Source organism: Coregonus clupeaformis, chromosome 28, assembly GCF_020615455.1.
Source record: "Coregonus clupeaformis isolate EN_2021a chromosome 28, ASM2061545v1, whole genome shotgun sequence".
NCBI classification, from domain to species: Eukaryota; Metazoa; Chordata; class Actinopteri; order Salmoniformes; family Salmonidae; genus Coregonus; species Coregonus clupeaformis.
In genome coordinates, this window is record NC_059219.1 from 17,700,975 (window position 1) to 17,713,223 (window position 12,249).

The following is a 12,249-nucleotide window of genomic DNA, read 5'->3' on the forward strand; positions in this document are numbered from 1 at the left end:
TCCTAATCCCTGGTGGACAGACTACATCAACATAAAGAATCTGACCAAATTACACAAGATTTTGGTTCTGGGTTAACTGAGATTATGACAGTCCACAAAACCACTTTTATGAGTTCTGTATTGTTCACACCTAAATAAATCCATGATATAATTGTCAACATAGAGTACATCAAAGGGATCATTTTATCGAAAGATGCGTTCGCTGCATTCAAAACCAAATGTAGACTATTTATCTCAATGGATCTCAACAGTCCTTTCTGAAGGTGGATATCTCAGTGAAGGTAGTGTCGTGGTCAATCTGTCATTGGAGTGTTGACTTCTGTCATTGTTGTCATTTATGTAATTATGTCACTGATGGATTCCATTATGCTGGTTTTGTGACAATACATGCTGTTACAGGCATATGATTACATGCCATTTCAAAAGGATCTCTATTGTTACAGGGCTCTGTTTGGCTGGTACATTTCCCACTGTTACTATGTCACCTGCACCAGATGAAAAAGAGCACTGAAATTTATGAATGGACTCTGTTACTACCAAAATCTACGTATGGGTTTGTCCACGGAGCAGTGCCACCAGTCATGTTTCTCCTGCACCTGACATTGACCGCATGAAAAATAGGAAGTCTGCCAGGCGCGCCACGTTGAACTTTTTTAAAAGCACCGAACCACTCAGGCTCAATGGACACCGACAAGGCCCTAGCATTCACTGATTACACAGACAGCTAAACAGTTCTGTTCTAAAAATCAGTCAGAGCTTTTTTAATATTTTGTTTACAATGGCACCACCTGTAGGACAATTAGAGAACCTCGAGTGTCATTCAATGGAACCAATCCTATCAATTGAATGAAGTAGAATTCCTGAGTTATCTAAGCTGTTTCACGAATAGAATATTCATTATAGGATATCTATGGTTACAGGGCTTTGACTGGATGATTAAATTCCACTATGTCAACTGCACCAGATGAAAAAGAGCACTAACTTCCATTTAGTACTCCCAAATACAGTAGGTCAAATAGAGAACATCTCACTTGTCCTTCAATTGAACCAATCATAGAAGGCAGTTCACACATATGAAACCAAAAGGCTTTTATTCAAAAACCCATTTTGTCAGGAATTAAGATGTATATACTTATATGTAAATAGATAATGCTCATATACACAGAGGGAGAAACATATGTGCTACAGTCACTGCAATATTCATACACATTTAGGTGTGTATGTCCTTTCCTTTCATCTAGTCTCAAAAAAAAAAAAAAAAAATGCAATGGCTGTATTACTGCTTAAAATGGAAGACCCTTCGAGGCCTTTCAATGCCACCAAAATCTGAATGAGCAGACATGATCAAAGGAAAAAGGTGTGTGTACCGGTTTGTATGCTCAAAGCAGAGAAGCCTCGGGAATATAAAGCATCGTTAGCTTGTTTAACATGGCATAACATGTTAGTTTGTTCGATGTTCATTGATTTATTCAAGACTTCTCCCACACTGCACACCTCTGCTGTGCAGCTCTTTTTACAGTCTGTTAGTTGGCAGCATGGGAGTTTGTTGGTGGGGAGGAGGGGTGTCTCCCTCCATGGTTTAGTTGGCGGGTTGGGGGGGTCCCTCTGGGATGAGGGAGGTGAAGAAGGTGCTGATGAAGGACCAGGCGGCGGCCAGGAAGCCGTGGTGGCGGGGGGCAGCGGGGGCTGCCGGGTCCTCTGGGCCTTCCTCTCCACTGTCGCCCTCCTCATCCTCCAGCCCTTCATCCATGATCCGCTCCTGAAATGGAGAGAAACAGGATGAGAAAAAGAAAGAGAATAAGAGAAGGACCATCGGTTTGAAAAGCAGAAATGGAGAGAGAGAATGTGGACCAGCTTCGACACAGAGACAGATCAGACAGAAAAACATAACCACACAGACAGAGATGGGGTCCTTCTTAGACGGGGAGCACCCACCATCTCCTGGATGTCCTGGTGTCTCTCTGCCTCATCCTGATGAGCTAACCCCGCTCCTCCTCCACCTCCTCTGGGGTTCTGCAGCTCTGGCCTAAAAGGGAACCAACCAGCCCTGTGCCTAGTTAACACACACAATCACAAAATGAGTATCTCACACACAGATACAAAGTAAACAGGGTCCTTCAAAAGTATCCATTCTAATGTCAAACTGATAGTGTACAGATGAGAACTCACAAGAAGACGAGCAGCATGGCGCCTATCACCATGACGAAGCGGCCAAAGGAGGAGTAGAAATACACGATGCTGAGCAAGATGGCGGCGCGGGAGACCGTGTACATCCAGTCCAGCCAATCACGGTTCAACTCGTCCTCGTCAAGTACGGCCCCACCCTGGGCATTCATCTGGATGTTGGGATTGGCCGGCCTGTCCTCTGGGATGGGGTTAGGGGCGGGGTTAGGCCCCCGGGGAGGCGGAGCTTCATTGGGCTGTGCGGGTTGGGGGGAGAGGGTGGGACTGGGGGGGGAGGGGGGCTGTGAGGCTGCCACTGCTGCTTGACTGGGAGAGGGAGAGATTGGGGGAGAGAAAGAAAAACATAAATAAGTCTTACCGGATAGAAGTTAGTGAATATAACTCATTCCCACGTAGAGAAGTCTGTGGTCCTTACGGGTTGTTAGGATTGGGCCCTAAGTGCAGACGACCCTGACTTACTATTGCATGTAGTAGTGGCGTGCATACATCTGCTGCCACCAGAGGACCTGCATGGGCATGTACATGGGGTGGGGGGGCACACCTGCAGCCATACCCCCCTGTACTGGGACCTGCGTCCCATCTGGCCTGTGGAGGAAAAACAAAGTCACACACGCATTCAAAAACCATGCACACACAATATTTTCTGCATTCCCCCCATCTTTTAAAGTTTTAAATTGAACTTCACTTCATTTCCTGACTAGGTAGAAACGGAAGTAGAATTGATCCCAATACACGAGAACAGTGCTTACCATTGCGTTATAGCAGTGGAGGTAGGATTTTGAGGGTTAAATTGGGGGAAGCCTCCACGATGCCTTAGTCCATCATAACTTCCTGCTACTGAGGAGGAGGCGGACTGACTGTCCTGATTTGGTGTCGTGGCTTGGGAGGTGGAGCCAGCACTGTCTGAACTCTGAGTGACAAGACATACACCAATCATAAACCAGCAAAGTAGGAAAGAGGAATAACAACTTTTACTCACAAAAAAACATTAATATATTGGTTAAAAAAACAATGCTACTATGGGAATAAGGACTGCTGCAAAGTAGGACTGGGTGGTATACCGTATTTGACTATATACCAGTATTGATGCACGGTCAGGTTTGGGTTTTTACTTTACCTTGTATAACGGTATTTCAATGTTTGTTTTGTTAAATGTGTTACGCCATTCCACCGTGTGTAATAATGTCAGTTTTTATAGTTTACTCAGTTTGCTACTTGAGTCGTCTCTCTCCTTCCACACACACCAAGACCCGCCCCGTCACTCAAGGAGAGCAGTTTTTGCGCTACCACATGTCACAACAACCACTTGAAGTCAATGCTTCAAGTCAATGCATGGTCAATGCTGCAGATGTTGGTGACAACGGTGCTGCTTCCCATAAGCATTCGGTATATCCTAAATCTGAGAGGAATAGGAGAAGCATTCATATTTTAGCTACATCAAAGCTACAGTAAGTGAAAACATTTAATGTAACATTAATTAGGGTCCAATGGGAAACACTGACCAACACTTTGGTTCCTACCCTGTCACAATAACCCCTCCCTTGCTTTTTCATTCATTGTGTCAAACACTGGATTCAAAGTGCCCACTATATTCCAACTTTTGGTTGAAGTTTCATTGAATGTACAAAGCCTATTAAAAACACTTAGAATGTATGTGTTGCCACCCTAGGGTCATGCACTACTAATAAAGCATATTTAAACTTTTATTCAAAAACCTCCAATACCGTAAAAAAATTGAAAAATATTGTGATATGATATTTTGGCCATATCACCCAGCCCTACTGCAAAGACAACTAAGGGATACGTTCCAAGTCACCAAGTAGAAATGTATCATATAGACCCCACCCGACTCTCCATTCCACATGACAGAGCATTCTGTTATGTGTTCTAGACATTTAATTTCTATCTGATTGAATTGTTGAGCTCCACAGAATGACTCCACACCATTGGACGTACCCCAGAGCTGGAGCTGGGGTCAGAGGTCACAGGGCTGGGGGCGGAGCTGCGGGGCGTGGGCGACGCTGGGGGGCTACGGGAGGCACACACCAGGTGCATCATGTGATAACCCTCCTGCTGTTGGCGGAAATAGAGGGTTGGATGTGGGGGAAAAGGAGAGGGGCGTAATTAATCATTTGATTCTGTTTTGGTGATTGGAGGGAGTGAGAGAGAGAGAGGGAGGGAGAGAGAAGGGGGGGATTTCAGGGAAGAGGCTAGAATTCAGGGACAAAGCCAACCTCAACAATGTTGCTTACTACATCAGATCAGCTATTGTTATACCGTCACAGTCTTTTCTGCCTCATGCTCACCCTCTCTCACAGACACACAAGGGGGTGAGCCCTATGCAATAAATGGTCAGCAGTCAGTCTGTTATGTTGAGTGAGGTTTCTGTGATATTGCATACCAATTCTAACATTTCAGATATAGTGTTAGTCCACCATCCTCCCAACTTCTCGACCATATGCCACAGTGGAAAAACAGAGACAAGGTCGAGGGTGGTGTTTACCTTCCTGAGGACATCCCTCAGCTGCAGGTGGTCCTGGAGGAGATGACCCGAGTATACCAGCCGCTGATCCTTGGATGACTAAGACAACACAACTGTCAGTCTGAGAAAGCCTATGTTGCAGAATACGCTACTAGAGCATTTAAAATCACATAGTTTGGGCTGATAGGCCCCAAATACAAAAATTATGGAAATGTAACATGTCTCTAGCTCTTAATTTTGCAAGAACAATGGTGCTGAAAGTATATCAACAAGGTGGTGGGGTAAGGCAATATTTATTGCACATACATATGTATGTTTATTAATACAGAAGTACTATTGTAACCATAGACCTAAATGTTTCACTGATCTGATACAGTGACAGTACATGACATCAGTAACAGAATAGGCTTTGTACCTGGGAGGAATCAGCTGTCTTTAGAGAAAACATGGTGTGGGATAATATGAAGGTGTGGGGTGAGATAAGCATTCCTCAAATCCCCAGGTTTCCATCCAACCTTTCTATGTGAGTAAAGTACATGTCGGATAAAACATGTAATGACAGGCATGATGAAACAGAACGTTTTTCGGTAAACTTTCCAAATTCCGACAAAACAAAATACGCTAGACAAGGTGGGATCTTTTTGTGTCTGTAAAATGAATTAAGGCTTAACGTCGGTGGAAATGCTTTTATGCGCAAATATTGATATAATAACCAACATATCAAAGTAAACTTGGAGTCACGCGATGCAGTTTATTAGGTTACAGATTAAATAGGTTATGATGAACTTCACAGGGTGATTAAAGTGCAAGGTGATGAGTTTAATGCTCCTTTCCAATAAATATTGAGGGTCTTATTCTGGTGACATGATAATCAATGCTTGGCTTCCGTTTGAAAAATCTAAATAATCTCATCAAGTAGGCTATACGTGCACGTGCGCTTGCTCTGTTGGCTAGAGCGCACGTGCCAATACCAGAGTGGGCACACTCGCTATATAGCGCAACATTTTTTGTGAGAAAACCACCAGTAGAGTTGAAAATGCGATGGAAACATTTGCCAATTGCACGCTCCCTCATAACTTGAGACATCTGTGGCTTGTTTCTTCCTCAAATTCTAGAGAAGTAAGTCTACTTCAATACTATACTGAACAAAAATATAAACGCAACATGTAAAGTGTTGGTCCGATGCTTCATGAGCTGAAATAAAAGATACCAGAAATGTTCCATACACACAAAAATGTTATTTTGCTCAAATTTTGTGCAGAAATTAGTTTACATCCCTATTGGTGAGCATTTCTCCTTTGCCAAGATAATCCATCCGCCTGACAAGTGTGGCATATCAAGAAGCTAATTAAACAGCATGATCATTACACAGGTGCACCTTCTGCTGGGGACAATTAAAGGTCACTCTAAAATGTGCAGTTTTGTTGCACAACACAATGCCACAGATGTCTCAAGTTATGAGGGAGCGTGCAATTGGCATGCTGACTACAGGAATGTCCACCAGAGCTGTTGCCAGAGAATTTAATGATAATTTCTGTACCATAAGCCGCCTCCAACATCGTTTTAGAGAAGTTGGCAGTACGTCCAACCGGCCTTACAACCACAGACCATGTGTATGGCGTTGTGTGGGTGAGCGGTTTGCTGATGTCAACGTTGTGAACAGAGTGCCCCATGGTGGCGGTGGGGTTATGGTATGGGCAGGCATAAGCTACGTACAACGAACACAATTGCATTTTATCGATGGCCATTTGAATGCACAGAGATACCGTGTCGAGATCCTGAGGCCCATTGTTTTGCCATTCATCCGTCGCCATCACCTCATGTTTCAGCATGATAATGCACAACACCATGTTCCAAGGATCTATACACAATTCCTGGAAGCTAAAAAATGTCCCAGTTCTTCCATGGCCTGCATACTCACCAGACATGTCACCCATTGAGCATGTTTGGGATGCTCTGGATCTACGTGTATTACAGCATGTTCCAGTTCCCACCAATATCCAGCAACTTCGCACAGCCATTGAAGAGTGGGACAACATTCCACAGGCCATAATCAACAGCCTGATCAACTCTATGCGAAGGAGATGTGTCGCGCTGCATGAGGCAAATGGTGGTCACACCAGATACTGACTGATCTGTTTTCCCAATCATGTGAAATCCATAGATTAGGGCCTAATGCATTTATTTCAATTGACTGATTATATGAACTGTAACTCAGTACAATCTTTGAAATTGTTGCATGTTGCATTTATATTTTTGTTCAGTATAATTTGCAGATACTTTTACTGTGGTTATTCCTTTGAGAGTTAGGCCTAGAGCAGAGCTGGAGCAAAAGCCTGCACACCCAGTAGCTCTCCAGGCGGACGGTTCCCCTTGCCCTATCCACTCCACTTAGATAATGGAATGGTGGGGATGAGGAAACAAAAAAAAAGCAGTACCCACTTACCGGCTTGCTTGGGTACACATTAGAGATGTGACTCTTCAGTTTCTCCACCGTCCAGTTGAGAAAACAGTTTATTGTCTGGTCGTCATACTTCTGGTTGGGGGCCTTGATGACTAAGGTGACGGGACTGTCAACTGCTCCTGGGTCCATGGTTCATATTAATGGGTGTGTCCAGGGGATGGGAGAAGACAGTGCTCGCCTCCTACACCTGAGGAGGAAGACTCCCTCAGATCCTCTTCATCATTGTGACCACAAGTCCAGCTCAGCCAATAAATGTGGTGGACAGGGTAATTTCCCCTCTAAAGAGCTATCATTGGTGGGGAGACAGTTCTGTGTCCAATCACGATGTGATCCTGGTGGAGAGTGAAGCAGCTATGCTTCTTGGGGTTCTGTCAAATAGAGAGAAAGTGATTGAGATGATACTTCTCAAACATACAGTTATTAATCAAATCTTTTTGAATGTCCTTACTTGTGGTACTAGCTAGGCTACTCAAATGTATTGACATGCACAGATTGAAATATCACACAGTGACAGTCTGGAATTGTTTATGTCACTTTATAAAAAACAGGGATATTTGCTAGCTAGCTAGCTAATACTTTTAAATGCTTTTATAATGTAATTAATGAGTGATACACACAGCCAGTCCTGATGATCATTATGATATCCTATGTATGAAGAAAACATTGTTGCTCAAGTGCTTAGTCAGCATTTAACTATATTCAACAGACAAGTCACGGATAAACACAGACACTGGACCTCTGACACCCCTGACCTAGCTAGCAACAATTCAGGGGGAGACATTCGAGTCTTGACTTCAGAACACCTGTCGCGTTGCGTCATACAGATGACAAAACGAGCCATCCAGCCAGACACTAGTTAGCTAGCTACTTGTTTATGGTTTACATTAGCTACCAAAACTAGTCTATGTTGAAAATAATTGTATGACAACTACTTTGGCATATCTGACAAATAGACGTTAGTCTCACTAGCGTTGTGCTATCAAAACGCCAGAGATTAGTGTTGCTAGCTACCTAGACTAGCTGGCAGATGTAGCTAGCTATTAGCCAAACTAACGTTACGTTAGCATATCATGAAACGTTTGTTTGCTACTTGTCTTGATAATACGAACGTCATGACAGTACCAGGGACGGTAGGTTTATTCATACACAACGTTAACTTACTGTAGATGTTTTGAGTATTTTCGACCCCTTTTTTGACTGCTCCTTGCCAGTTCGTCTGTTTTTTTTTTGGGTGAGTCGGGCCGCGGGCGTGATACCGGAAACTACGTCATAATATTACGCTGACAGCTAGTGGGTGCCAGTCATAGAGCTAGATAGAGGACACTATAATAACTCATAGGTGTTAGTCGTCCAACGAAAGTATTTGTAAATATATTAGAAATGTTGATGAGAAATGTTCAAATGTACAATCTGGGAAATAATCACTTGAGCATTTGTTTTTCTATGTTCTGGGTGGATCTTCGGATTTGGTAGGGACATCCATCTGCAAGCTTGTGCTGTTCTTTTTATTTTTGATAGTCCAAGATTCTTCACTAATGAAAAGTATGTGATGAATTTGATTATAATTGCTAAATATTACATCCATAAAATCCATTTTTTAAAGAAAAAAACATCCTATTCAATATTTTGAAAGGTATATTTAAATAATTGCTTTGCCACATTGTATACTATGCCCTGTAAGAATAAGAAGGTACTGAAATCAATTGATACTCTTAAGCTTTTCAAATGTCTTTGAATGTAAAAGTCCTGTAGGCTATGTGTTTCTGTTTTTGTGTTTATCTGTTTGCTTGTGATGTTCTGGGTTACAATTTTTAAGAAGGATGTATAGATTTTTGTAACACATTTTAATTTATTTCCTTCAAAATGTATGGAATTTCAATAAAACAATTTCACAGATTATCCATTATATTGACCAGATACTCTATTGGCCACTCTAACAATGAAAATAAATGTCTTCAAAAAGGGAAGGCGGTCGGGAGGAGGTTAGTTGAGGTGGGACCATTCAAGCCAATAATGGTGCTTTCAAGACAACTGGAACTATGAAAAAACGAGCTCAAATCATGACGTCAGGGATCTTCAGGTCGGAAAGTCAGAGCTCAAGATAGATGCCTGAGTTTCTGACTTGGAAATCCGAGTTCCCAGTTGTCTTGAATGCACTGAAGTCGGAAGTCAGAGATTTTCGAGTTCCCAGTTGTTTTGACCGCAGCATTATTCGTATACTTTTTTTTCCATTTTACCTTGACGACCTTGGCCTACGGTATAGCCTATTTCACATTATTAATTGTATCTTGTTGCATTCATTGTAATAATAAACTTTGATTACTTTTACTTGAAGCATTAGCCTATCTCATTCCTCATATTTCAGAGCAATACTTATTGACTGATTATGGTTAATTGGTAAAGTTAAGCCACGTTCACATCCTAGTCGGAATAAGGAAACTCTGAAATGTTAGCTGCAAGTCGGAGTTTCCTAGTTCCGACTAGCACGTGAACGCGGCAATACTCATGGTGTATCCTCTGATCTAAATATATTCAATTATAAAGATAGACTTTGATTACCAGTGTCAGCTCATTGTAGCCTTTTGGTAATTGTAAACTATATATTTATATAAGTTACATTTGGGGAGATCTGATTGTATGATAGCTACCAGCCTAGATCCATCAGTCTTGACTGAGTCTCTTGCATTTGATAACATAATATGGAATCAGATTAAACATTGAAGGTTATATTTTTGTTGAAACACTGTTATCCTCAGCATAAATTGAATATCTTATCGAATTCTACAGTGGCCACACAGGAATGTTGTTTGTGATTTACAGATTTTTTTACCCAGTCACTGTTTTGACTGAATAGGGCCATAAGTTCACTCCATTGTTTTTGTGTGAGAGTGCTCTCTTTCCGGGGGCTGAAATGCAATTTCAATTCCATCAAGTCAGGAGATAAATTGAAATGTCAATGTAAGAACTGAAAAGTGTCATTTATTTTCAATGAGAAAGTTTTCCATTCTGGAACTACAATTTCAATTTGCTTTCACCAGGTGTCATGGAGGACAGGTATGTTTGTCAGGAGGGGTGGAGGGGGTATTACTGAAATAGACCCCTGATGTCAGTGGAACAGTTTCTTGATCAACGTGACTCCTGCAGGAGCTCTCCTCCCGATGTAGTGATGACCTCCACCAGGAAGTGTTTGAAGCCACAGGTGGTGCGGTAGCTCAGGGTGTAACCCTATAGAGATAGATAGAGGAATCATCATGGATATAACTTGTTTTATCATGGACATTGCCATTGAGGGCATCCACCATTTTAAAGTAGTCAACTGGCTGGGGGTTCTTTTGGGTTGGGAGCAATCAGCCAATGATCAGAGTATTGCCTTCTTCTTTAAATTGGATGCTATGGTTTGTAAATGGCTTTAAACTTTATAAACGCCATTTAGTGGCCACAATAAATGAATGACACACAAGATTTGGTTTCAGGACTAAATCAGCAATATTAGCTTTACACTTTTTTTAAACACAAAAGAGATAGCCTCAATAGCGCTGCCTATTCTGTCACATACGCTATAATGGCACAGATGCAAAGATGAGTCTTCTATCTATCTCTATGGTGTATCCCCAGATCTCTCCTAAGCCTTCATCAGCAGAGACTCAGACTCCTGGCGAGAGAAGATGCCTACAGAGAGAAAGAGACAGAGAAAGCCAGCTATGACCTTATATCTGTGGTTATAGGGCTAGATTACAGTTATTTCCATGTGTATCTTCTTGGGAGTGTACTGTCAAGGGTGGGTATCAGTGCCTCTCATTTCTATATAATTAAGACCTAGTAGGCCTGCATATTTGCAAAAACGTACACAGACATACATGCACACACAGACACAAACGCACACATATACGTTTGTCTGATGTCTGGTGATGCCACAAGAGTAGGGCTCATGTGAAAATTGTGAATATTGTTTCACAGCAAGGGGTGTGTTCAGGAGGGAGCAATGTTACAGAATGTTCAGATAGAGAAAAAACATAATAATTGTTTTTTTAAAGAATGTTCAGATACAAATATATTGTATAGAGAGACATGATTATCTTTCAGGTAGAATATGGAATCATGTTAGCTCTATCCATTACTGTTCTATCTGCAACGTTCAAAACGTTTCACCTCACTGAATAGACCCCAGACTCCATACCTAGTGGGCAAAACTGGTTCAAATGATGTCATAACGACGTTGAACCAAGACAGAGGAAGGAAGGAAGGAAGGAAGGAAGGAAGGAAGGAAGGAAGGAAGGAAGGAAGGAAGGAAGGAAGGAAGGAAGGAAGGAAGGAAGGAAGGAAGGAAGATGGAAGTTCATTGGTGAATGGCAATATTGTACTGCATTGTTGCGATGGAAGAAATGCAGAAGGAAAACCTTGTGGATTCATCATACACCAATAACAGGAGTTAATCAATCTGTTTTGATTAAGTGATCATTCATTTTGTTTAGAATTTCATGAATACAGTAGCCCATCTGTATCCTGGCAAACAAGCTTTCAAAGTCATTTTTTTAGCTTGAAAACACTAGCGCTTAGATTTTAAGTTCTGATACTGACCAGTCTTCTTGCAAAATTGTTTATACTGCTTGGTCATTATTTATTAAGTGTAAAACAATTATTAATATGAATCCAAACTTTTCCAAACCCACTCTTTTTGGGTGTGAACAACATCTGAAAGAAAGGATTGGTTAAACTGAATAGAAATGTCCTTCAAAATAAGCATTCAATTCAACTAAATTATGTTTATGTATTTCACTATTCCTTTTTACTCCTGTCTTACATAATGTATCTTGGCCCCCTTTTATATATTCCTTACCAGTGCCTTATCTTGTGGACACTATTATGCCTCTTTGGGGTTTCAATTGAACATGTTTATAACTGGAACGAGTTTTGTAATATGATCAAAATGAATAAAAACAAAAGTAATGTGACCTGTGACCTACCGATGAGGTGGTCTGATGGTCTCACAAAACATCACTTAAATGAAATGTTTGGTAAATGCATGGGTTCATTTTGCACTAATCTTGCTTACTCTTCTAAGCTTGCTAAATTGTCCACATGACTCCGTGATAATGTGACACTTTTAGCTCAGACACAC

At 41.6% G+C, this 12,249-nt stretch overlaps 1 protein-coding gene across 1 annotated transcript; it reads right to left on the bottom strand.

Annotated features, from left to right (window-relative positions):
- Positions 1-1,074: 1,074 nt before the first annotated feature.
- LOC123482138 (homocysteine-responsive endoplasmic reticulum-resident ubiquitin-like domain member 2 protein) lies at positions 1,075-8,401 on the bottom strand. The gene is made up of 9 exons (XM_045208662.1): positions 8,292-8,401; positions 7,113-7,498; positions 4,688-4,765; positions 4,141-4,257; positions 2,934-3,094; positions 2,644-2,769; positions 2,170-2,490; positions 1,936-2,053; positions 1,075-1,759 (listed from the first exon to the last, which is right to left on the bottom strand). Exons 2-9 carry the CDS (start codon positions 7,257-7,259, stop codon positions 1,580-1,582), a joined length of 1,248 nt encoding a protein of 415 aa, XP_045064597.1. The 5' UTR covers positions 7,260-7,498; positions 8,292-8,401; the 3' UTR covers positions 1,075-1,579.
- Between the last annotated feature and the right edge of the window lie 3,848 nt (positions 8,402-12,249).

What these genes read in the sequence shown, in the direction of transcription:
- LOC123482138 (XM_045208662.1), bottom strand. Translation starts at nt 7,259, where the DNA reads ATGGACCCAGGAGCAGTTGACAGTCCCGTCACCTTAGTCATCAAGGCC. An exon ending in TGAGGGATGTCCTCAGGAAG is followed by an intron (nt 4,258 to 4,687) that starts GTAAACACCACC and finishes TTCCGCCAACAG; the next exon opens with CAGGAGGGTTATCACATGAT. An exon ending in GCCATGCTGCTCGTCTTCTT is followed by an intron (nt 2,054 to 2,169) that starts GTGAGTTCTCAT and finishes TGTGTTAACTAG; the next exon opens with GCACAGGGCTGGTTGGTTCC.